At 55.6% G+C, this 25,871-nt stretch overlaps 10 protein-coding genes across 10 annotated transcripts; 5 read left to right on the top strand and 5 right to left on the bottom strand.

Moving 5' to 3' along the window:
• Window positions 1-396: 396 nt before the first annotated feature.
• Window positions 397-3,926, top strand: LTHEOB_6611 (Gpi-anchored cell surface glycoprotein; the record flags this gene model as incomplete). Its single annotated transcript, XM_035515887.1, has 5 exons — window positions 397-470; window positions 536-723; window positions 797-3,537; window positions 3,591-3,662; window positions 3,723-3,926. 5 exons carry the CDS (start codon window positions 397-399, stop codon window positions 3,924-3,926), a joined length of 3,279 nt encoding a protein of 1,092 aa, XP_035372646.1.
• A 3,815-nt stretch (window positions 3,927-7,741) lies between these two features.
• LTHEOB_6612 (Septum-promoting GTP-binding protein 1) lies at window positions 7,742-9,010 on the bottom strand (the record flags this gene model as incomplete). Its single annotated transcript, XM_035515888.1, has 4 exons — window positions 7,742-7,843; window positions 7,894-7,968; window positions 8,056-8,348; window positions 8,437-9,010. 4 exons carry the CDS (start codon window positions 9,008-9,010, stop codon window positions 7,742-7,744), a joined length of 1,044 nt encoding a protein of 347 aa, XP_035372647.1.
• A 539-nt stretch (window positions 9,011-9,549) lies between these two features.
• Window positions 9,550-11,139, top strand: LTHEOB_6613 (Glutamate-rich WD repeat containing protein; the record flags this gene model as incomplete). The annotated part of the gene is made up of 3 exons (XM_035515889.1): window positions 9,550-9,751; window positions 9,808-11,062; window positions 11,115-11,139. The coding sequence occupies 3 exons, from the start codon at window positions 9,550-9,552 to the stop codon at window positions 11,137-11,139; spliced, it is 1,482 nt and encodes a 493-aa protein (XP_035372648.1).
• A 787-nt stretch (window positions 11,140-11,926) lies between these two features.
• LTHEOB_6614 (Alpha beta hydrolase fold-3) lies at window positions 11,927-12,763 on the bottom strand (the record flags this gene model as incomplete). The annotated part of the gene is made up of 1 exon (XM_035515890.1): window positions 11,927-12,763. One exon carries the CDS (start codon window positions 12,761-12,763, stop codon window positions 11,927-11,929), a length of 837 nt encoding a protein of 278 aa, XP_035372649.1.
• Window positions 12,764-14,204: 1,441 nt separating this feature from the next.
• LTHEOB_6615 (uncharacterized protein) lies at window positions 14,205-15,317 on the bottom strand (the record flags this gene model as incomplete). The annotated part of the gene is made up of 1 exon (XM_035515891.1): window positions 14,205-15,317. One exon carries the CDS (start codon window positions 15,315-15,317, stop codon window positions 14,205-14,207), a length of 1,113 nt encoding a protein of 370 aa, XP_035372650.1.
• Window positions 15,318-15,551: 234 nt separating this feature from the next.
• LTHEOB_6616 (4-carboxymuconolactone decarboxylase) lies at window positions 15,552-16,396 on the top strand (the record flags this gene model as incomplete). The annotated part of the gene is made up of 2 exons (XM_035515892.1): window positions 15,552-15,700; window positions 15,934-16,396. The coding sequence occupies 2 exons, from the start codon at window positions 15,552-15,554 to the stop codon at window positions 16,394-16,396; spliced, it is 612 nt and encodes a 203-aa protein (XP_035372651.1).
• A 525-nt stretch (window positions 16,397-16,921) lies between these two features.
• On the bottom strand, window positions 16,922-19,114 carry LTHEOB_6617 (DNA polymerase alpha catalytic subunit; the record flags this gene model as incomplete). Its single annotated transcript, XM_035515893.1, has 4 exons — window positions 16,922-17,098; window positions 17,153-18,518; window positions 18,573-18,743; window positions 18,795-19,114. 4 exons carry the CDS (start codon window positions 19,112-19,114, stop codon window positions 16,922-16,924), a joined length of 2,034 nt encoding a protein of 677 aa, XP_035372652.1.
• Window positions 19,115-19,569: 455 nt separating this feature from the next.
• Window positions 19,570-20,671, top strand: LTHEOB_6618 (Cral trio domain-containing protein; the record flags this gene model as incomplete). Its single annotated transcript, XM_035515894.1, has 2 exons — window positions 19,570-20,320; window positions 20,370-20,671. 2 exons carry the CDS (start codon window positions 19,570-19,572, stop codon window positions 20,669-20,671), a joined length of 1,053 nt encoding a protein of 350 aa, XP_035372653.1.
• Window positions 20,672-21,128: 457 nt separating this feature from the next.
• Window positions 21,129-22,732, top strand: LTHEOB_6619 (Translation initiation factor; the record flags this gene model as incomplete). The annotated part of the gene is made up of 2 exons (XM_035515895.1): window positions 21,129-21,746; window positions 21,809-22,732. 2 exons carry the CDS (start codon window positions 21,129-21,131, stop codon window positions 22,730-22,732), a joined length of 1,542 nt encoding a protein of 513 aa, XP_035372654.1.
• Window positions 22,733-23,277: 545 nt separating this feature from the next.
• On the bottom strand, window positions 23,278-25,091 carry LTHEOB_6620 (Ribosome biogenesis protein nsa2; the record flags this gene model as incomplete). Its single annotated transcript, XM_035515897.1, has 3 exons — window positions 23,278-24,035; window positions 24,170-24,372; window positions 24,601-25,091. 3 exons carry the CDS (start codon window positions 25,089-25,091, stop codon window positions 23,278-23,280), a joined length of 1,452 nt encoding a protein of 483 aa, XP_035372655.1.
• Between the last annotated feature and the right edge of the window lie 780 nt (window positions 25,092-25,871).

Below are 25,871 nucleotides of genomic sequence, written 5' to 3' on the forward strand. Positions count from 1 at the left end.
AAGCGGGTTTCCAGTGATCGGCAAGCGTGACGCCGGACCCGCGCTGCCAGCCCGCCGCGTCGGTCGCGCGCTGGGTGCTGGAGTCAGGGTAGATGCTGCAGGTCCTCGCAACGTCTGCGCCGCCCAACCTTCGCGTCCCCTCCCACAAATCAATCCAATTCACCTCCGCTTCCCTCAAATACCTCCCCATGACCGGCGGTCGCCGCGCGCCCACCGACGGATGCGTGTCCCAGCACCAGGCCAAGCTTCAATGATCAGCCCTATCCCGTCTGAACCCCTGAGGGCCCGAAGATAGCGCGCCCTTGCCTGACGTGCCACACTCGACCTCAAGCTTAGCTTCCGCCGACTCCCTCCCGTGCTGTCGCACAGCAACGCAAGCAGCGCGCCCGCGCCGCCATGTCGTTGAATGGCCTTGACGATGCTCCCGTCACCGAAGCATATCAATCCGCTCTGACCGAGGCGGGCGGCTGGTAAGCCTTCCGCGCCTGTCCCGCATATGCGCAGGGGTGGTGACGATATATCTGACATCCTACAGGTTCTTGCTGAAGTATGCGTCCAGAGACGCCGTCGAGATATTCAACTTTGGCTCCGGTGGCCTGAGCGAAGCACGCGCAGCCCTGCTCGACTACGACGAGAAATCCCCGCTGTACGGCTTCCTGCTATTCAGGCGCCGCAAGGTCCTACTCAAATACGTGCCCCAGGGCACCTCGCGATTGCTACAAGGTGCGCCGAATTTTCCCGCGCCGATAGACCATTTGAGCCGTGCCGAAACTGACACTGTAGCATCTGTTTATAGCTCGCGTCACCGTCCATTTTACCGAAATCGAAGAGAAGTTCACGCCGCACGACTCCGTCTTCAGCTTCACAACCCCGCAGGAGCTTTCCGACCATGCCCTTTCAGCAGCGAACTCGCTGCACACGGCAGCCCCGTCTACAAGCGCGTCATCCACGAGCTCCAAGAAAAAGTTGGATGGAATAGATGAGGACGCGGAGGAGGGCCAGGGAACGAGTGGGAAGGGCGAGGGTGCTGCATTGGAACGGACGGAGACAGTGGCATCAGCAGCAAAGGTGGAAGCAGCGCCCGATACGGCATCAATAAGGTCCCGTCCATTCTCGCCTACCGGATACGAAGAGAGGCGGCCCGAGACGCCAGGAACGTCTGGGGGCGACGCCAGCTCTGTGATCGCCAGTCCGAGGGGTTACGCACAGTCGGTCAGATCCTTTAAATCTCTCAATCACTTCGACCACCAGCACTACGACGACCCGAACCGCCGCTCCTCCTCGCAGACTGCCCGCGCCGACCTCGACTTCTCCTACCTCTACAAACCGAAGGTTAAGCTCGGTCCCCGCCCTACTCAGGAGCCGCATTCGCACGCGGCCGAGTCCAAGAGCGCAAAGCTCCCTGCGAGCCTGAAGGCGGCCGTACGCAGCAAGGGGAGCTCTTCCAGGCCCAAGTCCAGGGATTCGAGTACGGTGCCCAGCTCAGGCTTCCCGCCCCCGCCGCCCGTTCCCACGATTCTAGAGATGCCCGCCACGACCCCTGCGCGCCCCACATCCAGTACCGGCGCCAAGTCGAGTTCAAATTCCGTTAAGTCTCCAGGCATAACCCCGGAAAAGCAGCGCTTGAAGCGCGCAGTTGAGCTTCGGAAGAAACAGAAGGCCGCGCAGCTAGCGAGACAGAAGTCAAGCGAAAAGCATGACCCCGATGCCACGGCAGGTGCCGAGGATAAGGAGGATTCAGCGGGGGAGAAGGCGCCAGAGGCGGAGGGGGACGATATTGCATCGCATCGCGAAACGACGTCCAGCACGGATTCGGGGTCGACTTTAAAGCCTGATGAGGCTCTAGGAACGCCCGACCACACTAAGGCTGACTCCGGCGTGCAATTGATGATCAGTGGAGCCGGAGATGAAGAAGACGCTCGGCCTCCCACTCCTGTCGCGTCCTCCCCAATATCCGTTCAGGAGTCGTCCAATCCGTCGTCCACGCGCCCCTCGTCCATCTCAGATGGTGGCGAACACAAGGAAGAGCTGGACGCGGACGAGCAGGCAGAGGTTGCCTTGCCACACGACGGGGCTGCGGAAACTTCGCTCGGTCTTCCATCGGCGGCGGAGCCAGCGCCAGCGCGGGCCTCCGGTGCCGAGCATCCCAATCGGGATGTTTCATCATCTCCTGACAGGGGGGCGACGGGAGAACATCAAACAGCGGCCGCCAAGGGCCCGGAATCGTCAGAGGATTTTACCACGGCACTGCCGTCTTCCTCTTCCCTTCCAGAACGCCGCTCCACCACGAAGAGCAAGCGTCGAGTTCCCGTCGACCCCATCCGTGTCGAGCCCGGCGCGGAAAGTTCCGACGACGACTGTGACTACCTGTCCGACGACTCCCTGATGGAGGAACTCCAGAGTGCGACGGTCGAAGAGGCCAAGCCAATGTCCGTATCCAAATCGCCCATCATGTCTATTTTCCCCCGTCGGAGATCCCAGACTTCAACACAATCAACAACATCGACTGAGCATCGCGTTAACTCCAACCCTCTTTCCATGTGCAGGACGGTCACCCCGACCCGGCTTTCTCCTTCGCCCGAAAGCCAGCTCGGCGTCGGCCAGCGCTCTTTTTCCGCATCGTACGCGAGTGAGGCGCAGCACGAAGCGCCGCTAGTCAAAAAGAGTAATGTCTCATCAGGCATCTCGCAACGCATCAAGGCCCTGGCAGAGAAGTCTGCCAAGGAGGGCACCCCGGTGACGCTCCCCAAAGTTGGCTACACCCCGGAACGAGGTGCCATTAGCATCGCTCAACGCTCGAACTCTTTCAGGGTATCGCATGCCTCCAACGCAGAAAAGCAGTTGAGGCGCCTCAGTAAATCCTCGTTCATTTCAGTCCCGCCGCTGGAGCGCCCTGCGTCCAAGGGCGAGAACTCAAGCGACAGCATCCAGGCTGTTTACAACAAGGATGCGAACAACAAGACCGAATCGGTCACCGTGACCGCTCGCATTGTTCGCTCGCCGCAAACTCCTGGTCAGGAGCTTGAAGACTCGCCCTTGGACCTGCAGCCGAGCCCCATTTCTGTCGACCACCAGAAGGCCGATGAGGCTGCCGCTCCGCCGTCCATTGTCATCCCTCCCGCCGTCGAAGAAGCTACTTTATCACCTACCTCCGGCGATGTTTCTCCCGCGCAACAGTCGAATGCGCACCTCGAATCCCCCGCGCAAGCCCTGCCCCGTTCGTCGTCGGAGAGCAGTTGGCGTTCATTTGGTCGTAGGCGTAGCGAAGCCACCTCGCCGCCACCCATGTCGCGCAGCCAGTCTGTCATTAGCCTTGACAGCGTGGCAACCGAAGAGGGAGAGGAGAAGAAAAAGGGAAATCGGGCGAGCCGGTTACTGAAGCGTATGAGCAACAGCCTTACCTCAAGCAAAAAGAGCTTGAACCAAATGATGAGTTATGCAGTGCAGGAAGAAGCCCCTCAGCCTATTGAAGAGGCAAAGGAATCCCAACCCGGCATTGAGATCGGCGATCTGAATGTCCAGTTTCCTGACACCCTTGTAGGTCCAGTTCTTTTCTTTTCGTGGACTTGACGTTATTAACTTATGAGCAGCTCTGGAAGAGACGATGGGTCGAGATCGACGTTCAAGGCAATATCGTCCTTACCCTCTCCAAGGCCAACGAAGTATGTTATCTTTTAAAAATCCGAAAGTCACAACCAAACCATACTGACCAAAACGTCTAGCAATCCAAAGGTATCACCAAGCGCTACCACCTTAGCGAATTCTCAGCCCCCTTTGCTCCTGACCAAGAACGGGAGGAGATGCCCAACAGCGTTATGCTTGACTTTCACGATGGTCGTACGCTGCAGTGTGCTTGCGAGAGCGCTCCCGGACAGACGCGCGTGCTGAGCCTTCTGAGGGAGGCTCACAAGTCCTGGTCTCGTTAAACGGTCTCTGTTTTCTCTGATCTTGACAAACTCCTCCGCGCTCTCGAGTCGGGCACAAACATCATCGGTATAACCTTCACCTCGACTTTTCGCAGTTTCCGAATATTCCCCCTTTGACACGAAATACCCGTCACCCGCGCAAAAATTTCTCTTTGCTAGGTGCTGCTCGCAGCAACAGCTTTTCGCCGCATGACCGCACGATCATCATCAGTCAGCAATTCCTTGCATATTCCCCTTTGTCAGTGGTTGTTGGAGCATCAGATTTGGGAGTCTTTTCAAGGGTTTCTTTCTGCCTTCTTCCCATTATTCCTCTTTTCGTCACACTTTTGCTCGGCTGGTGGCTTGTCTTTTTTATAGGAGCAATCTTGAGAAAAAGCGAGGCTCATTCTATCAAAGTCTGGCGATCAGAGTTTACTTTTTGGTGGTAGGGCGGCGGCGTACCTGTAGGCAGGCTTCTCTGGAAACAGGAAGGATTTCTTGCGTTTTCGGCCCCTTTCCTTCTTCTTTGCCCTCCTTTCCTTACCCGTTTGCAGTTGTTATATCCCCCTTCTCGTTTGCAAGACTAGATCTGCAGGCTGGTAATCTCGGCAACGGTTTCCGCTGTCCGGGCGACGGAAAAAGACGTAGGAAAGAAGCAGAATGCATTATGCGGTTTCTTGGTTCATTTCCGATTCTTTGGCCCGCAGCCGGACTTTTGCGCTCCTTATTCGAAACCCTATCCCCTTCTGTCATGTCGTTGTTCCAGTTTGGCAGTGGTTTAGTTCTTCCCTTCTTGCGTTCTAGCGACCTGACTGGATCTCTTTGGCTGATCGTTTGCTGGTCGATTTCCTTACTCTTATCGCCTTATATTCCCTTTTGCGCGGGCGACAAAGCTGGGATTACACCGATACATCTACTAGTCGTCACATCCGTACGGACACACAACCTTTCCTATTTCTTAACTTTTAACCTTTTGTTTTCTTCCTCCTTTTTATTTCTGGCTTATGCGCCAGAGCGAAGGAAAAAGTAAATGAGGAATAACTATGCCGAACGCAAAAAATGCACAACACATTTCTCCGTGGGGGAAGTTATCTTAAGTCTTTTCGTGTGCGCGGAGTCTCGGAATCTTGTCATCTTTTTGGCTCAGTGCTCAGCCATGGATAGCTGGTGGTTATCCATGCTCGATGTCTACATGGTAAGGCTATCCTTCTTGCCTCTTGTCGGGTACTATGGCGCGGCTGGAAATGCATGAATGATCAAAAGCGTGTGGGCCGAGCATGTATCCAGCATTGGACTGGTGGTGTTCGTTGCTAGCACCGTGTTACAATGTTTGAGCTTCACTCACATGGTGAACGAGCATTTGCCGCGTTGCTAAGTTTTCTTGTTTTCTTACAGATATATTCAAGTAGTATTTAGGCATAGTGTAACAGTATATCAATCTGCTATCTTATCTTTATAAATACATTGACTAGATTACCCGAGGATTCCTGCAGTAAATCATTTAGAAGATCTACCCTTCTCCTTTCGCTAAGAAATTCTTCCACCAAAAGAGGCATATCAATTTCTACGGAAATAACATGTCCGGGGATACTCATCATTCTGCTAAGATTAGCCAGTAGTCTTCCCGACGAAACAGTGGTGATTCCAAGCCCTCCCGAACCTAGTGCTGTGCTTTGGAAAAATAGCGGCCTACCAGGACCAGAAAGTTTTGCTCACCATTGCGCGCCGCTGTGCGCACGATCAAGGTCCATGGCAAAAAAAGGACTCAGGCCCCCGACACGAGCCATGGGCTAAGTTCAGAGAACAGCCTCCGCCTTTCGGCGCCGTCAGTCCCGTCGTCGCTTTCCCTTACGCGTGATGACTGCAGGATGAATGCGTCTGCACACCGATGCGTTGTCACCGTGGGAGTATAAGCACATCGGGGGTCTCGTGAACAGTCTCAAGGTCTAGTCTCGGGCCAGTCCGGTAGGGAATTAAGGCCAGCCTGTCCTTAGCAAGACGTCACAGCGGCACCCTTAACTTTCGGCATTTAGTCAAACCCCCCCTGGGACGTTCTTCTTTGCTAATAGCTCGCTACGACGGAAAAAGTCAGGTTCAGGGTCAAAATCGGGGTCAGGGTCAGGATCGGGGGGAGGAGTCCAGGATCAGGATCAGGATCTGGGTCAGGGTCGGGATCGGCCCGAGTCATACATGCATGAAGCGGCGCTTGTTTCTCTCACCGTTCGCTGCCCTGTTGTACATACATATATGTATGTGTCTTTGCCGACCGGGCAAGGGAAAAGGGGGGATCATGTGTTCTAGAAGCCGGCTGCCGGAGCGAGGCGAGCAATGGCAGCCTTTCCCTCTTGGTCGAAAAGGCAAAAAGTCCATTCGACGAGGCTTCCAATCGGACGAGTGAGAGGGGGGCCGCGGGAAAAAAGAGGGAAAAATGGCTCGACGCGATAGGACGCCAATTCGGGCGCCTTGGTAGTAAGTGACCTGTTCGCGGCGAAGATCGTCACTGCGGATTTCGCGGGGCGAGCGAAAGTGTGCACGAGGAAAAAATCTAGAACGCGGCTGGGGAGAGGCAGGGAGCAGACGAAGAACAACAGAGGAACGCACGCGCAACGGGACGGAACGGGAAAAAGCGATCGCGATGTCGCACGCGCGCTGCGTGCTTCTCGTTCTTGATCATCACTCCACCCGTCGCGCACAGTCGCTCGCAATTGCTGCCCAACGGCTTTCACCGGTGAAGCGACGACGACGATGACGCTGAGTTTAATCGAACGGCCAGACGATGGGGGTTACGTGTTTTGTCCGCTGGATGATCCGTTGTTGGGCGTCATCGGTTGACGATGGGAAACGGGAATGTGGGGAAACGACCACAGCGGTGGAGAAGCCGCACGAAAAGGGTGGTTGGCATGGCAGATCGCCGGCGGATCAAGATACTCGGTGCGGTAGGTGTGACGTAGGCCAGCCAAAGTTAGTTGGGGAATCGAAGCGTCAAGGCGTTCGCGCGGTCCGTGAGTCTTGCATCGAACTCCGGCCGGTGGTTCGACCGTGGGTAACCAGACAGACGCCCGGAAGCCCAGGGGTGCATGGCCAAAACGACATGCGCAAAATCCCGTGTAGGTACACGTTGTATTGCAGCACCAGCCAATGGGTCGAAAAGGCTACTGCAGGTCCCGCCTGCCACACTGCGTCGTCTGACTGGTCCTACAGCTGTCCGCTGAGCTTGTTCGCACGTCTCCCGGGCGTGAGTCATCGTCCAATCGAGCGGCCTGCAGTTGGAAATTAAAGGAACTGTACGCATTCCGTGTGGAGCCAATGCTGTGTTGTCTGTCTTAATGTTTGTTTGCCTTGGCGTTCGTTGCTGTTTACGGTTTACCATTACATGCGGCCCTCGTACAAAGTACATAGCAAACACTCGACTGTGATTCGAGGATTTGTCCGTCTGTTGATTCGCGTCTTCTTGCTCAAAACGCCGTGAAATCCCCTGCCCTGCCCGCCCAACCAGTCCAATGTAAGGAATACCAACGAAGGTGGGGCCTGCGGAGAAGAAGTCGACTGTATGCCCAGGTGCTTGTGGTCAAATTTCTGCGCTTGCTGCTCGCCCAAAACAAAGAAGAAGGCCGGGGCCAATGAACGCCCTCCTGCGCCAGACATCTCTTCTGTTTTACTCCAGCTTCGATGAAGAAAAGGGGCACTCCGTGTACCGACCGTGCCCCGATGAGACGAGGAAGGAAACTAAAATGGATACCAAACACACCGGGCTGCATGCAATTAAAGAAATTTCGAGACTGATGGCCGAACTGACAACGGGAGTGGTGGATAGGATGGTGCGAGAGTCACCAGGCTTAGCCGACCGACTGGTACAGGAGAAGCGGCTCGCCGACGTTCTCGATTTCGGGGATTGTGCACCGCAGGTCGAAGGCTTTTGATAAGACGATCTTGAAGATCTGGTCGACGATTAGCCACAGTTGCCACACGATAAGCGAGTCGCAGTTACCTTCTGAACGTTGATGCTGTGACTGGTACTGCTGAAAATCAAGCTGGCCTTCATTGCTTTTGCGAAGCGCTTCGCCTGGTTGTGCGTTTTCATTAGCCCGTCAGCTCCTGCAGAGGGTGCACCGGCGTCTCCGCCAGCGCTTGGGGGCGGCTCGCAACGCACCTGATTGGAGATCTCCTCCTGCTCCTCGCGCGGGAAATTGACAAAGTGGTCGTACTTGGTGCCCACCAGGAAGGGGATGGCCGTCTTGTTGAAACCACGGCCTTGCCTGTACCACTCCTTGATCGAGTTGAGTGTGCTCTTCCGCGTCAAGTCGAACATGAACAGAATGGCCACGGCGTCGTTGCAGACGAGCGGCAGCATGTTGACAAACTCGCGCTGGCCGCCCAAGTCCCATATGGAAAAGGTGATCTCGGTGTTGCGGATGCTGATGGTCTTCTCCATGAAGTTCACGCCTGCGCGGCTCGTCAGTACTTCAGCCTTCATCCGGCGCCTCGATTTTCCTCCACTCTTGAACCGAGGACAAGGGCCAGGACTGCATACCCAAGGTCTGAATGTAGTCCTCGTCCCAGCTGCCCTCAACGTACTTGACCATCAAGCTCGTCTTGCCAATCTGCGCATCGCCCACCATGCCGACCTTGATGACCACGCTCGTGTTTTGCTTGTCACCCATGCCCTGCTGCGAGCCTCGCTGGTTCTGCTCCTGGTAGGTGCGGCTGCCGCCGTCGGAGTGATGGTAAGCCATGCCGGAGCCCGGTCGCGACATGGGTCGCGAGCCGCCGTTGTGGTAGCGGGGCGGGGTGTCGGCGTCTGAGGGCGTGGAAAAGTTGTGGTAGCCGTGGGGTGCGCTGTTGTGGTCGGAAGAGTACGGGCGATTGAAGCCCGTGTCAGAGTAAGAAGTTGAGGGGCGTGGGTGCTCGGGCGAGGGCGGTGCGTAGGCGGCGCCGTTGAGCCCAGCGGACAGGTCGGGCAGAGGGTGTTGTGCGGCGGTGACGGTGGTATCTACGCTCTCATCGGCCGGGTCGGCGGGCTGCTGGTCCTGCAGCGGCAGATTGACGGGCGGGTCTTGAGGCTCGAGAGCGGGCTCGGGCGGCGCGTTGTCTGCTGGGGAGTCCATGCTGGCGATGCCACCTGGATAATTCGGCCGTCTGGTGCGCAATGCGGAGCAGTCGCGTAAAACGAGGCGCGCTCAGCGCAGGGTGTGCTTGGCGGAGGGGAGGATATGATGCGAGGGGTGCAGTGTTGACGAGTGCCGCCGTTGGGGATAGCGCGCGCGGGAGCTGAGCGAGCAGCAGAGTAAACTGGACTTGGGCTACGAAGCGACGCCGGAGCGCACAGGCTGGCGGAGCGGGAGCTATATGGGCAGCGGGCAGTGGAGTCGCGCGGAGGTGCTGCGTCGCGCGTGAGGCTGCAGAGTGACTGGCTGTGGGCCGTGGACAGGCAGCTGAGCGCGGCCGACGGATCGGTAGGGATGCGCGCTTGGAAGAAAGCAATGCGAGCCACCGACGCGACGAGAGTGGAGGGCAAGCCACACGACGAGAGCCTGTAGCCCGGGCAGCTCCCGCCGGCCAAAGTTCGGTAGAACCGCCGTGACGCCCAAAAAAAGTTGCGACACCATCGCCAGCTCCCCGCACATATACCACAAAATCTCCCGCCATGAGCAAGCGCCCGGCCGACCCGCAAGACGACGAGCGCGACGCCCTCAAGTCCGGCGAGCGCCCCGTGCCCGCCGCTCTGCCCGACGAGGCCGGCGAGTTCGAGGACGAGTACGAGGACGAGTATGAGAGCGAGGACGAGATCATTGAGGCTGGCGTAGACGGCCGCCCCGACGAGGAGCGGGAGGCAGAGGAGCGCGAGGGTTAGTGAGCCTCTCTCTGCTCGGATCCGCCCGCATTGTGCTGACTGCTCGCCCAGATGCCATGGAAGTCGACCAGGGCACCTTCATTCCTGGCCGCCACAAGCTCTCCGCCGGCGAGACGCTCGCGCCAGATCTTTCCACCTACGAGATGCTCCACTCCCTAGAGGCCCCGTGGCCGTGCTTGTCAATGGACATTATTCGTGACCAGCTGGGCGACGACCGCAGGTCCTATCCCGCCACCGTCTACGCCGTCGCCGGCACCCAGGCCGCCTCAGGCCGCGACAAGGAGAACCAGCTTCTGGTTATGAAGATGAGCAGCTTGAGCCGCATGGACCGCGAGCAGGACGAGTCGGATGACGATAGCGACGACGACGAGAACGCCGACCCCATCCTCGAAACCAAATCAATCCCGCTTACTTCGACGACCAACCGGATACGCGCCCACCAGTCTCCACAGGTCACCTCTGCTCAAGCACCGACCACCCTGACCGCCACCATGACCGAGTCTGGCCAGGTGCTGATCCACGACATCACGCCGCATCTCACAGCCTTCGACACTCCCGGCTCCACATTGACGCCGCAACAGTCGAAACCCGTGTGCACCGTCCGTGCCCACGGCAAGAACGAAGGCTATGCTGTGGACTGGTCGCCGCTGGTGCCTGAAGGCAAGCTCTTGACCGGCGACGTTACTGGCCGCATCTTCGCCACCACCAGGACACAGGGCGGTGGCTTTGTCACCGACACCACCCCTTACACTGGTCACAAGGAGACGGTCGAGGAGCTGCAGTGGTCACCAACGGAGAAGAATGTCTTCGCATCTGCCGGCAATGACGGCACCGTGCGTATCTGGGATATTCGCTCCAAGTCTCGGAAGCCCGTTATCACCGTCCAGGCCAGCAAGACTGATGTCAACGTTCTCTCGTGGTCGCACCAGACTGCCCACCTTCTGGCGTCTGGCGCGGACGATGGTCAGTGGGCTGTGTGGGACCTGAGGCAGTGGAAGCCTAGCGCCAACGGTGCGGCTATCAAGCCAAGCCCCGTTGCCTCGTTTGATTTCCACAAGGAGCAGATCACCTGTGTCGAGTGGCACCCTACCGACGACAGTATCGTTATGGTTGCTTCCGGTGACAACACGCTTACGCTGTGGGATTTGGCTGTCGAGTTGGACGACGAGGAGAGCAAGGATACGGCCGGCGTGCAGGACGTGCCACCGCAACTGCTCTTCGTCCACTACATGGACCAGGTCAAGGAAGGCCACTGGCATCCGCAAATCCCAGGATGCGTCATGGCTACTGGTGGCAGTGGATTTGGGTATGTCTGCTTCTATTTTCGTGTTATACAACTTGCTGACATTTGGCCACAGAGTGTTCAAGACCATCAGTGTTTAGATATGGCGCAATACCAAGCCAAATCCAAACCAAAAAAGTTTCATGTTCCGAGATACCTTGTCCAAAAGTTCCAACCATTAATGTTAAGACTGCCACTCATGTACAGGCAACTAGCCCCCACCTTGGCATCTGACTCGTAATGGGAGTGTGTTCGGCATACGTTCTAAAAGCGTCCGCCAGGAATCCACATGGCATTTTGCTTATTTGTTGAGCCGCGTTTGTGGTTTTCGTAATTGGAAAGTATCCGAAGCCTTAGGCAACAGCCCCCAGATCCACTATGAAGGGGCGGTGTCGAACGCATCGGACGGTTCGCGCAGAGCCTCATGAAGAACACCTACAGGCAGCAAAAAGCGTATTCATTTTTTCTTCCGCCGGACTTATTCGAGGAAAAGATGATTCCTGCCGGTCGGTGTACCCACTTTTGCAACTCCGGTGCGGTGCCAACATCTGTCTTAGTGCCATTTTTTCTGTACCTTGTCTCCGTTATCTTGACCCTGTGACTCTCATCCCATTTCTGCCTAACCTGACGATCATTTGTGGTTTTGGTTGATTCTCGGGCAGCTTCGTCTCCTGTGCTATCCTTTTCCACCACTTCTCCACAATGGGCTACAGAAGCCACCCCTCCGTGTCCAATGGGTGATAGTATTTCTAAATATGCATGCTAATGGAATTCTACAAGAACATTCATACGTAAGCTCTAACTACGAAGGTAAGTAGACCACAACGCCACTTGACGAGACAGGCTTAATTATGTACGGTAAAATCTTTCGCGACCTACCGTGCCTCCTCACCATGTTCGCCTCCGCCTCCTTTCCTCACGGTCGTCCCCATCTATCATGCGCCGGGCGTCCAAGTCGTCGAGTATTTGCCGTGCTACCCGGTCGACGTTGTTGAAGAAGTCGGTTAGCATTTCACCGTATAGTTCCATGATTTGGTCTCTCGGGATTCCTCGGCGTGGGGCGACATCGTCGTCTGGAGGGTCCCTTGGAGGGTCGGGGTCTGCAGGGGGGTCTGCAAAGGGGTCGGCCGGGGGGTCATGAGGCGGATCGTCCTGAGGCGGTTGTTCTTGAGGCGGTTGTTCCTGAGGCGGTGGTTCCTGGGGAGGAGGCTCTTGAGGAAGAGGCTCTTGATGCGGTGGTTGCTCAAGTGGAGGCTCCTCTTGGGGTTGCTGCGGTGGTTGTGCTGGCTTTGGATCCGGATTTTGCGATGGTGGCCGATCCATAGGAGCTGGCTGTACTTCTCCATTACCATCCCCACCCTCTGGCCTGCGCTTCTTCTCACGTGGCAAACCCCAATGGATCACATCTTTCCAGTACCCCTCCTTCGCTCTGTCTTGACCCTTCTTACGGGCACTCTTCCGCTTACCCCTGTAATTCTTGTAGGTTGGTGGCGCGCCTGAACCACCTGCAAGGTACCACAGGTTTGCCGGGACCCGTGCGTGCATTTCATCGTCGCCCCCACCTCGCAGCTTCGGCGTTGCAAATTTAGGTTCCGATGACTCGGCTTCCTGCGGTTCCTTCGCCGCATTAGTCAATGACCCGAGATGAGCATCGTCGTGGTCGCGCGTATGCGCTGACACTGAGGATGGCGAATCCGGTCTAGATGGTGGATACGACCCCGGCATAGGCAGGGCGGCCGGGCGGGTGTACCCATGGTCCGTGGGTAAGTAGAGCTCGGGAGGTGGTTGAATCGGGTGGAGATCCCTGTATTTGTGCTTCTTTCGGTAGTCCCAAGGGCTATCATTTTCTTGAACGGGAGGCGGGGTGTCGTGCTGTTCTACGATTATGGAAGATGAGAAGGATGGTGTATACTTGCTATCCGGCCGGGAAGATCCACTGGAGAGTCTTCTATTTTCAAAGGGATCGAATGGCTTTGTTTTGGCCTGCGATACGCTATTGGTGGCGGAGGAGGGTACAGGCCAGTGGGAATCGATGGGCAAAACTTCGATTGACTCTGTCGACAGCGGTCGAAATGGGTGAAACCCTGGAGAAAGCACTAATTTAGGATTTTGCCTCTTGGTGCGTCCTTTTGCCCTCTTCTCCGCTAGCTTTCTCCTGATCTTTCCCGGCAACTGTCCACCGCCTCGCAATGAGCCGGTCTCTGGTGATGGCTCGCTCCCTTCTTCTCTTCCGCTTCTGCACTCTCTCCAGTTGCGCGGGCTCAAGCAGCGCAGAACGCGGCCACATGTGCAAATCAGTTGCTGGCAACAAGCGCAAGGTGTCCGTGGTTCAAGCCTCTCAGACGATCCTGGATTAGGTACTCCCACGCGTTGCGTAAAGGCTTCGTCCTCTATACGCTTCGAGCGAGTGCATTGGTCCCTCGCAGCATCTTGCATTCCAGGTTGGTTTATCCTTTCCTCCCCCGTCCCTTTCTTGCGTTGCTGCTTCGAGCTTTCCTGGATTGCGCTCTGCGGTTCTATAGGTGGGAACGTCGTGAGCTCGGGTCTGTGTCGGTTGTGGAAGGGAAAGTCGAGCGCGTTCTGGGCATGCTCTCGACTTGAATGCTGTTTCAGAGTCGAAGTGGACATTTTAGAGTCTGCAGGATTCGATTTGTTCGACATCTGTTCTTCGCGCGCGCGCATGCGCGCAAATTCGTAGAATGTTGAGGGCAGCGGATCAGCTGGATAGTCGGGGTGACGACCGATGTTGCGGGTCAAGTATTTATTGAGCTCCTTGCCTGCTCGATCGTGGAGTTCATCCTGGTCCTTTGTAGGCAATCCTGAAGACACCTTTTTGGACATGGCGAGCAGCCAAACGGGACATACGGAGAATGCGAGTGATCGTAAGTGTGAATGATAATGGTTTGCATTGAGCTATTGTACTCCGCAGACGCAGCCCGTTTGTTGTGTGCTGTCATCTTTTTCTCAAGAAACGGTGAACATACGAACTCCGCTTGACGACTAAGTGAAATGATAGCATTATGCGGCGGAATCTCACGTTCGGGGGAGAAAATGATGTGTTTACGTCGTACAACCCTGGAAAATTGACAGCACATAATCCAGCAAGAGCCCAACAGCATACCTTGGCGATGTGTGAAGGTTGAATGTTTTGATTTCTGATAGGATCTCATGGTAATCGCCTATAGAGGTGGATCTGGTATCGCATATTCTCCAGATCGATCGGATACTTCAGTCCTTCCGGAAGCCTAAACCACCTGGACTCGTCCGAAAGCACCTTCTCCCACTCTGGCCCGTCCGCCGTCGATTTCGCATCCTTCGGAACTGACAAGAGGGTGTGATCGAGCAGCCAGTGCATAGGATATTGCTTTTCAGCGCCGTTGAGCGTCACGGTGGAGTAACTTCCCGGACTGTCCACGACAAGGAGCAAAGAGCCCTGCTGCAGACTTCCAGTGAGCCTCATGAGAAAGGCTTGCGTTTTGGCCAACGAGGTGCTGTACAACTCATTCAGGGTGAACATGATTGTGACAAGATCGGCATTCTGCAATTGAGCAGAGAGATCTTCTGCAGACATTGTAAGGACATCTTGTTGGAGAGATGCAGTTTTGAAGAGATGCGGAGGCAGTAGCTCTACGTTGCTTTCCTTAGCCGCAGCGGACGCGTACTTAGAAAGCGGCGGGGCGGTGGTGATTGCGGTCTGGAGACTTGTCACGATGGGCGTCCAGTTGGCTATATCGATGGCCGAGATCTCGAACTTCGGTGCTGACACGGCAGCATCTGACGACTCTGGCGATTCCTCTTCCCCAGATGGTGTATCTTCCTGGACCAACTGCTTTAGAAAACCGGCGAGACCGACAATCTCTGCGCCAGCTCCGCCACCCAGACAAACGACTGTCCAGGGGCTGGACTTGTGAATTGGCCGAAAATGGTCCTCCAGATCATTGAAAATTTGCAGGTAGCCCAGGGCGCGGCTTGGGCTCCAGCGGACGACGTAGGCTTCAAGATACTCATCTTTTCCGAAAGCAGTGAGGAAGTCGCGGTTATACAAATGCTGTTTTACCTCTTGGAGCAGAGGCTTCAGATCGGAGCCAAATCGGCTCGGGAAAGCGCTCCGAAAGATGTTCAGCAGGAGCTGCTGTAGTTCCAGCGGAATTTTGGCGGAGACATCTGTCACCTCTTGTCTTCCCGAGCGCGGGGGTGTATCATTTCTCTTGGGCGTATTTGTTGTCTTCTTGCTTTTGCTGCCTTTTGCCGACTTTGCCGACGCACCCTTTGGAGCCATTTTGGAATGTTCGGTGGAGAAGACAGTGAGAGGAGCGGAAGACGGACGCAGGGACTTCACCGGCCACGACTTCGGTTGTGCGCCGTGCGCCTCATGCCCCACTACCCCACGTTTGACGCAACTGCACTCACTCCTGCCTGTGCGAATCAACTTCTACATTTGAGCGGGCTGCAGCGCACCGGACACGATATTCAGGGATCATCGAAGCCTCAATCCAACCCATTGGCCCCCACCATGCGCCTTCCATATGTGCCAAACCCCCCGCAATTCCAAAGCGAAGCGGACCAAGCAATCGTCAGGCGCGTCCAGGAAAGACGAGCCGAGCAAGGCCTTCAAGAATTGGATCTAGCTTTGCTTCACTCGCCTCCGGTCGCGGATGGTTGGTAAGTTCTTTTGTTTTTTTTTCTCTAGAGATCTTTTGGTACTGGAAGTATCGGAACAACTGCAGCGGGAAGTGAAGCATTGGTGTTGGCAAAAAAAAAAAAAGATAATTCCTCTTGAGATGTCTTAAGAAAGCTTCTAAGCCCCTTCATACTGTAGGCGGGTGTTAAGTACCGAACAATCCACGGGCATATAATTCTTGTTAAATACCTGTACTAAAACAGCACCCCTCAAGGAACTCTTTCCTCGGCGCCATCCGTTCGCGCACTTCCCTCTCAGCGTCCCTCCGCGAGACCGCCATCTGCCGTGTCGCTGTCCTGAACTGCGCATGGTACGAATGGATGCAGCATGCGCCACTCCTGCGCGCAACCGGTGAGCTCGACGAGCGCGATATGGAGTACATCGTGCGCCGGCGCTCGAAGTCGCAGACGCAACGACCAGGCGGTACCGCTACGGAAGAAAATCTCGAGCCATCATCAAGGTTGACGGAGAAGCATCTGGCAGTCTTGGACTATACAGATGGGATGACGATGGACGTGACCGTGCCGGACGAAGTATTTGAGAGGTTGAGGGCTTTGTTCAGCGAAAGAGAGATCGTCGAGATAACGGCTACGGTGGGCGCATATAATTGCGTGAGCAGATTTTTGGTGGCGTTGGATGTAGGGGAGAAGAATGCGGATACGGGGCCGGACCAGTGATCACACAACTTCTATTTATACAAAAGTCAAGGTTTGGGAATGCGCTCACTTTGAGTCCATCAAATTGGCTGGTATATGAATTTTGTAAAGGGAAATTAAAAATGCCGGTTGTCTCGTTCCTCATTCTATGCAATAAAAAGGTTTTATGCTTTACTGATCAGATGCTCTATACTCGGAGACCATAAGAAATAGTAGAAAAGTTATCCTCGGGCCTACATGCTCACCTCATTAATGTTAACCATTGGACTTTCGTGAGACTTTATATATTGATTTTAATGGAAGATATATAAATGTAGTAGGGATAGCATCTTACAAGATTCATTTCACCGCCTAAGTTATGATGACTATGTCAAGGTATACCGACATGATCATCTTGCGTTTCTATCAAAACAAGTAACTACTATATGAACGCCTCAACACCGTACCAGACCATGATATCCAACCCATCCACCGGTACCAAAGTTCATTTTACACGCGCCACACCCGGAAGTCTGCCAACTTCATGCACGGTTTCTCTTCGACACCCTAAACGTGCACTATATCCACTCTCGACCGTTCGAATAATTTATGCGCAACGACATCATTCTCCTCTCTTTCCTCATCAGTGACGGTAGCCGGTAGAATGGTCATCCGCGCAAAAGTGCCTGGGCCACGCTTCTTGCTCAATGTGCCAGGGTTGAGTATAACAACTGAATTGATAACCTGTAAAACCCGTTAGTTTTAATTGTATATTCGACTCTCAGAGGAGATATTTACCTTCGCGAATGGGGTCAAGGCCGAAGGTGTAATCAGCACATCCGGCCGTACGTTCAACCACTCCGCCAGCTTCAAATAACTCGTGTCTAGCACCGCACCAACGGGCAGTAGATCCACCTCCTCATCCTCCTGGCCTGCCGCGGCACCATCCCTATCCGCATCGATCTTGGGGTAAGCCTCTCGCGCAGTGGGCGGGAAAACAGGGCAGAAAGAGCGTTGGGAGATGATGTTGGCGCTCCAACGGGCCATGGCGTTTGTCATCTTCGCCTTCTCGCTGACACACTCCTCGCGGCGCAGCATGTCGAGGATATCTAGACTGGTGATGCCAACGACAATCTCGTTGATGGTGATGGTGACGGGATTGGTTACGATGCTGGCTTGCCGCGGTAGGCCGAACTCCTGGCGCTTGGCACGGTCTTGTGGGAAAGAAACATGCTTCGCTATGGCGTCACGAACAGAGAGCTGGATAATGATGGTGATACTGGGGTGCTGCGAGGCGAGGTGGTTGAGGGGGTTCGAGATGTGGTAGCGGAAGACGTCTTTGAGCGTGGCCTTGTCCGGGTTGGGGATGGCATTGTCGGGGATGTCGAAGTCACCGTTGATGATAGAAGGGTGTTCGATGTCAAGGAAGGGGCCATTAAGGACGAGGACGTCTGGGCGGGACTCGAGTACTGTCTCGATGAGGGCATGGAAGGCAGCAAAGTCGAGAACATGGCCTGGTGTGTAGGGTCCAGAGGCAACCATAATACCCAGTGGCCTCGTCGGAGTCTCAGAGTCATCGACGTCCATGTCTCCTGTGGAAGCGAGACGGGCGTTAGCTAGATCGAGTTCCGAAGGGGTAGAGGCAGCAGGTCCTAGCAGCGGGATTTCGAGGAGTTCTTTCGCCATGAAGAACGAGCCCGCTGGGTTACTGCCTCGCACTGCTACAATCTGGCCAGGAAAGAAGCTGTAGCTTGGCAGATTGTCGACTCGCAGCGGTACTCTAAGGCCTGCTCCGGTCCGTCTTGACGTTTCCAATACGAGCGAGGCAGCGTTTAGTTTGCCCTCACTACTGTCGGAAGCAATCCGCCCAACAGCAACAATCTCACTCGTGCTCTGACTCGCCGGATTGCCGAAGGCACCATCCTCAAGTTCGTGATGTTCTTGAACGATTTGCAGGAACTCGTCGATGCGGTCATCTAGAATCTCCGAGGCCTCTGAAAGTTTCATAGCCATTGTCTTGTATGCAAACTTGGCAAGCTCTGTATTCGCTTTGAGCTTGATGCGAGGCTCTGCGGGGGACTCGGTAGGAGGCTCGGGCAAAGGAATCTGGCCATTCAGCGTCTCCATGATCTGGCCGGCATTCGGGCGGTCCGCGAAGGAGGTCCTACAACTACTTAGCGCCCTGAGGCCTGTGAAAGTGCGCGAATGGACGGCTCACGCTGCTGCACCAGCTCCATTTGCCGCGAGCGGAGTCTGAGGGGAGCTCTGGATATTGCTTTTGGTGGCCTTTGCAGCCGGGGACTCGAAGGTCGATTTTCTCTTCGCTGCGCTGCCATTCACCTGGGTACGCGAAGCGCCATGAGGCGTGCTAGGGAAAATACCATCAAGCCTGTAGATTGTTAGTATCTAGGGCCCTTCTGCACAACGGGGCAAGGCTCACACTCCGAAGACATCGGCATTACCTGCGGCGGCGCGGGTCGAAGCAGCAGTCCTTTTGTCCGATCTTCCATGGGCGGCCTTCGCCCGGTTCTCCCTTTCCAGAGTATCTTGAATATCCTTCTTGAAGTCGCGCGCGGTTTTGAGAGTTAGGATGGTGTCAGGGCCCATCTTAATGCTGTACGACTCCCATTTGTAGAAGAGTTCCTGGGCAGAGATGGAGTGCAGACGGAGGAGCGACTGTAGTTCGAGGAGAACATCTTGCGGTAGTGCGGCATTTGGCGAGCCAAACAACTCATTGAGCTCGACGGCGGTGTCGTCCATGGCGGATGGGAGCGTTGCGGGTGTTGAGGTTGATTGGCAATGCGACGATTCTTAGGCTGGTACGCGAGAGACGCGTTCGCCCGGTGACGCGACGCGACGCGCCAAGTAGAGACTCCCGATGGCTACCCGGCGATTTCAGAGGACCGCGCATAAAGCGATCCATGCGGTCGCTAGGTATAAGGATTCGCGGCCGGGAGCGCGAGTTCCGCGCAGAGCCTAAATCGGGCCATTCGTCCTTTGGGTGCCGCCTCCCGGTGTGCTGGAATCCTAGCTGCACATCTGTTTTGTTTTAGTTGATGTCACTTTTCTTGCCCCGTGTCTCTGGTCCCCTTTCTTTCCTCGACAGCTTATAAGTAGTGCTGCGCGCCTACATCTTGTAAATAGCCTCCTCCGCTCGAGCAATCAACGCAATATCGACTTAGCCTCATCTGACGCGCGCCAATCTCCTGAACATCATGTCTGCTGCCGAGACCGGGCAGATCAATCCGCCCGCCGCCGCTTCTCCCACCGAGAAGGACACGTCAAACCAGACCAAGGACTCCGCACCCTCCTCCACCATGGCAGACACTCCCGCCGCCGGCGTCGCCAAGGCCCCCTTTCCCCACCCGCTGCCGCAATGCAAGCCGCCCGCGCCTGCCATCCTCACCACCGACCAAGAGAAGAAATACCAGGAGCTCCTTGAGAGCGTGAAGAAATGGGAGAATGTCCCCAAGACGGCGGCGAAGAAGAGCGAGGAAGAGCCGCTGTCAGATGACGAGCGCATGTGGCTCACCAAGGAATGCCTGCTGCGGTATTTGCGCGCCGTCAAGTGGGCTTCGGCCGCCGCCGCCGAGAAGCGTCTGCTGGACACGGTCATCTGGCGCCGCGAGTACGGCACCAACGGCTTCACCGCCGACTACATCTCGCCCGAGAACGAGACGGGCAAGCTCATCATCCTGGGCTACGACAATGACGGCCGCCCCTGCCTGTACATGGACCCCTCCAAGCAGAACACGGAGAAGAGCGATCGCCAGGTGCATAACTTGGTGTTCATGTTGGAGAGGGCAATCGACCTGATGCCCGCGGGTGTGGAGAGCATTGCGCTCCTGATCAACTTCAAGAACAGCACTTCGGCGAAGAACCCGTCGCTCGGCCAGGGCAAGCAGGTGCTCAGCATCCTTCAGGGACAGTACCCGGAGAGGAATGGCAAGTCGTTGATCTCAGAGCGTGAGTACCATCAAACGTGAATCTAGACTCGGTGCTAATGTGATCAAAGTTCCGTGGTACGTTTCGACGTTCTTCAAGCTCATCTCTCCCCTCATCGACCCCGTCACAAAGGAAAAGATGAAGTTCAACGAGCCCTTCGGCCAGTTCATTCCTCCGGTCCAGTTGATGAAGTCTTACGGCGGCGAGGTCGAGTTCGAGTACGACCATTCCGTGTACTGGCCTACTCTCAACCAGATGTGCGACAAGCTTCGCGCCGAAAGGAAAGCCAGATGGGAAGCGAGAGGAAAGCAGATCGGTGACAGCGAGTTCATCCTTAAGGGAGGCGACGAGGCTGCCCCCGCCGAGCCGTAAAAGGCCCAAGAAAGAGGCTATAGAACAGGATGCAAAGAGGTTCGGGCATTTCCAGGCGTTTACAGAGCTGGTTGGGGAAATGGGAGACTTGGCATTGAAAGGATTGAGCTATGCACGCCCAGCACACCAAGCCACTTTGTTCGATTCTGAGATTACATATGGTTAAGCAGTAGAATATAGAACTGATTCTTTGGTTGCTGCATGCGCATGAGAGGAAGGTTGCGCGCATGGGTCGCGTGGCGCGCCGGAATGACGCACTACGGCAACCCACATTTTTTGTGAGATGCCGAGCTCGAATGTGACTCTTAAACCCAAACTACCACGACCTCGCGCGTCCGAGAGCCCACCGCCCAAACACAAGCCACGACGAGCCCCACTGCTGACTGCATTGCGTCGTGCTCCCGGACCCACTTCGAGCCCGCCAGAAAAATCAAAACGCGCGACTTCGGTGGCCGCAATGGCTGACCCCACCCCCACGCCTACGCCCGCCAACGGCCAGACCACCCAGCCGGCCACAGCTCCTGCCGAGACAAAGCCTGCAGACATGTCGAAGGAGCAGACTCCCGCCGCCGCTGGAGCCGCGCCGGCTGCGCCCAAGGAAGAGAAGCTGTCGGGCGCCGAGCTCAAGAAGCGCGCCAAAGCCGAAAAGGCCGCAAAGCGTGCTGCCGAGAAGGCAGCTAAAGATGCAACAGGCGGAGGTGCTCCGCCGCCGCCTGCGGGAAACAAGAAGCAAGAAAGCAAGCAGAAGGAGCAGAAGGGAGGCCAGCAGAACCAGCAGGCTGGAGGTTCGCGGGGCGGCCAGCAACAGGACCGTCCGCTTCCCACGCGGAGGAGGCCGTCGCAGAGCGGGCCTGCTGGCGGGCCCCTAAAAGAGGCCAAGAGCGAGAAGAAGAAGCACGCTGAGAAGCAGGTCGGCTTGTTCGGGCACCTCTACGGCCAGCCGCGGAGGCATGAGATTGAGGGCGCGGCTAAGGAAGTCCACCCCGCCATCCTGGCGCTGGGTCTGCAGATGAGCAGCTATGTTGTCTGCGGCAGCAACGCCCGGACTGTCGCTATGCTGCTAGCCTTCAAGTCGGTTAGTAAATCGCACCGTGGAGAGCCACCTCTGTGATTGGTTGCTGATATGATGTGATCTAGGTTATTGAGTCGTACACCACTCCTCCCGGCACCTCGCTCGCTCGCCATCTTACCTCCCACCATCTTTCGCCTCAGATCTCTTACCTCTCCAGCTGCAGACCGCTTTCCGTGTCCCAAGGAAATGCCATTCGTTGGCTGAAGGACCTCATCATTAAGGTCGACCCCTCGGTTCCTGAGACGACTGCAAAGGCCCACCTCCTCTCCCACATTGATACTTTCATTCGCGAGAAGTTCACCGCTGCCGATGAGGTCATTTCGGAATCCGCAAGCGCTAAGATTGTGGACGGCGACGTAATCGTTACATTTGCGAAGAGTAGCATTGTGCTCAAGACCCTTCTCCGTGCCCATGCAGACGGCCGCAAGTTCCGTGTCAACGTGGTCGACTCGAAGCCGCTCTTTGAAGGAAAGCAGATGGCGCGTAGCCTCGCGGCTGCTGGAATCCAGGTCAGCTACTGCCTCGTTGGTGCCGCGTCGCACGCAGTCAAAGAAGGCTCCAAGGTCTTCCTTGGTGCGTCTGCCATGATGAGTAACGGCCGGCTTTATTCGCGCGTCGGCACTGCAATCATCGCCATGTTTGCGCATGAGCGTGATATTCCCGTCATCGTGTGCTGCGAGTCTGTCAAGTTCACCGAACGCGTTGCGCTCGACTCGATCGTCAACAACGAAATCGCTCCGGCGGATGAGATTCTCGGTCACGGAGAATGGATTGGCGAAGGCCTTACGAACGGAGATGACGAGGAGGGAGCGGAGAAGAAGGGACGCGAGGGTGCCTTGAAGAGGTGGAAGGAGACACCTCATCTGCAGCTGTTGAACGTGCTGTACGACGTCACGCCGGCCGAGTATGTGAAGATGGTTGTCACCGAGATGGGAAGTTTGCCGCCAAGCTCGGTTCCTGTTGTGCACCGGATCAGCACGAGCGTCTGAGGGACAGACGCCCCGAGGGGTCTTGGGATAGGATAGGGAAAGAAAAAGCGGCATGGCACGGCGCATAAGGTTTGTACCACAAGAGTCGATATGTGGTTATTTGTACTTCTGATTTCCTTCTTTCCTTAAGAGGGAATAAATGGGCTACTTAGAACGATGGGTTCTTTACGATGATTGTGGGTCTATTACACCGAAGCATCAGAAGACGGCTGCTCATGATTGTGTCAGCAATGAAACGAATTATCATACTAGTATGTGAGACCTAAACTGACGCGTGATGGACTAGATAAATGGTATTGAATCGACTACAGAGGGTTATTGCATTCGAAGGCTAGCGCTAGCTTGTAATCCGACATTCTCTCTAGATAGAGTCAACTGCCCATTACATGAGCGCAAAACAAGTTAGCGCTAGCCTTCGAACGCAAAACACCTCTACATCAGAACCTTGAAACAATGAGACCACCACAAACGTTATTGCTCTTCCTTTGCAAATTGGTATATTTTTCCCCATACGTATTTCATCAAGCTCAACACTTTGACATAGTTCAGCCGTTCCTATTTGTGGGATCTCCGCCCATGGGAGAATTACCAGAAAAAGGAGCTTGCAGAGAAGGGTCCTCAGAATAGGCGTCGGTATACATGTTCTGATCTTTCAAGAAATCGAAGTACCACTCAGGTTGCTGCTGTATCTGCATGATTCTGGGGTCGTCAATCGGGTTGTTAGAGCCCTCAGACAAAGGCTGTCCTCCAATCATGGCATTCAGGTGGAGGCCAGGATCACCGAATCTCGACTGATCTTGAGTTAGATCGCCCGGCGCTGCTGTTGAAGGAAGCCGCGCCGTCAGGTACGCATGATTGGATTCCGAGAGCAAGGTCTCGTACGCCGAGTCCGAGGAGGCATCCGCCTGGGCAGAGGGGCCACCACGACTACCGCCTCCTCGAGGTACCGTAGCTCGCACGTCCTGGATGGCGTCGGACTGGGGAGGAGGCGGGGCGAGAAACTCCATTTGCCCCGAGACAGAGGCTTGCATCCGTTGTGATGGACCGGCGCCGCCGGAGCTGTTAGTGTCGGCCTGCAGGCGGTTGCGGCGGTATTCGGTATAGAGCCTCTCGGTCGCGCGCCGGGCGGCGTCGACCATTTTGCGTCGGAAGCGCTCCTGCATGAGCGCTTCCTCCTCCTCAGCATCCCTCTTGAGTTCGGCACGGAAGAGCGCCGGGAACTCGCGCCGGCTGTAGTCCTCGAAGTCTTGGAACATGATGGACTCGGGCGAGAGGCTGGCTGTGTCCTGATTGCTGACGCAGTCTACAAAGTTAAGTCAGTGTTTGTTTGAGGCAGAGGATTTTGGTTCCACAATCTCCTCCGGACGATAGCTTCAACCACTCACATATGCTATTTTTCTAGGAAAAGCCGGAGGCAGAGTTGCGTTTGGGACTTACATGGGGACGGAGCTTCCCTGTCGTCGGGAAAGAGGATGAAATACACGTTGGTCCACTTAGCCTCCTCCGTTTTCACGCCTTCTTTGACCCTTCTGGATCGAAGTTGCTTTGCCTGGTCGTCGGTGATGCCGTCAATGACTGGTTTGTTGAGAACATCTGGGCATCTTTCAGCAGCAAGATGATGGGTGTTGAGTTCCTGCTGACTGGGGAACAGCTGGCAGCAGCGGACGCAGTATGCCGGTTGCAAGTGGCACCGATATAAATGTTCCCTGGTAAGACTTTCAGTACTTGCAAAAACGCAGATGCTCCCACATGCGAACACTCACTTCAGTCTTGCTACAGTTGAGAACCCGGGAAACACGCAAGAGGCATGCATTTTCGTCCGTCCTTGGCCTGTCCGTCCGTGCTTTTGCCAATATGGGCAAGCAAACCTCAATCCTTTGTTCTCTTCTTCCGAGTCCTTCTTTTGCTTCTTCCGCTCACTGTTGCCGTCGCCGTCATCGTCGTTCTCCTCTTGCTGGTCTGAACCTTGTGCCTTGCGCTTACGCTGCGCATTCGAAGAATTGGACGACCTTCCCGCTCGTGCGTTTGTAGCGGCTCTTGGTGTTCCGCCAGCTCTGTTGGATTCTCCGGCGACTGTGTGGCACTTCGCTGGAGAACCGAGGACGGCTGATTGGGGAGAGGAGGAAGACGAAGTGGGAGATGATGACTCGCCTGGTCTCTGAAACATGGGAGAAGCGGGCGAGACTACGTCGTCGATGTCGTCGGCATCAGACTCTTCATACTCGGAGTCTGCAGCGTCTGACATGTCGTCGTGAACATCGAAGCCAAGTACGTAGTCAAACATGCCCTCGCACTCCTCCATGACGTTGTCGATCATCTCGTCGATCTTACTCTTCGGCATGGGTTTCAGTAATTCCATTTCAGATGACAGAGTTGAAGAGGTGGAAGGCGTGGCTTGGCTGGTCACTGATGAAGCGGGACTCATAGTGGTATCCTTACCAACTTCAGGCCTCTCTCGTGGATATGTTTTTGAAACCCTGGGAGAGTCCTGTGTGTTGTCGGGAGCTGCATCCAGGTTTGATTCCTGGGAGCAACAGGTCACAAACACCCCTGGGTTGCTTTTCGCATCAGTCCCGTTACCAGTCTGCGGCGGATGGTTGCTCGCAGTGCTATCTTGGCTGGAGGATTCGGTTTGCTGACTAGCTTCTTCAATACGTGGCATCTGCGCGGCCTTCTGTATGGCTTTTGGGTAATCAAGGCTATGCTTGTCGCGTTCGTGCTCGTTGCGGCTCTCCATATTCAAGAAGAAACAACGGGTCCGGTCAAAGCAGCCTTCGAGGCGGCACACAAATACATTCGATGGACCGGAAGTTCGGGGCTGGGGAGCTTCCCTGGAATCTCCTGAGGTAGATCTCGTGGAGAGTGATGAAGGCGGAGTTGTTGGCAGTTGATTGAATTGGTTGTCGCGAAGTGGGCTTGGGACTCTCAAAAACCGAGAACGTGGATTGGACGACTGTCGAAGCGTAGTGCTTGTTGCAGAGCCATACGCCGAGTCTACGGAGCAAGAAGAGGAGGTTTGACAGTGCCCGACTGCGTCGTTTTCTAGCAATGGACCGCGCACCGCAGGCCAGAAGCTGACTGGCTCGAAGTGTGCGCTCGACGCGCCCACGGACTCAGCTGGTGAGATGGGCGTCTCGTA

Source organism: Lasiodiplodia theobromae (genome assembly GCF_012971845.1).
Source record: "Lasiodiplodia theobromae strain AM2As chromosome Unknown scaffold_19, whole genome shotgun sequence".
In the NCBI taxonomy this organism is placed as follows: Eukaryota; Fungi; Ascomycota; class Dothideomycetes; order Botryosphaeriales; family Botryosphaeriaceae; genus Lasiodiplodia; species Lasiodiplodia theobromae.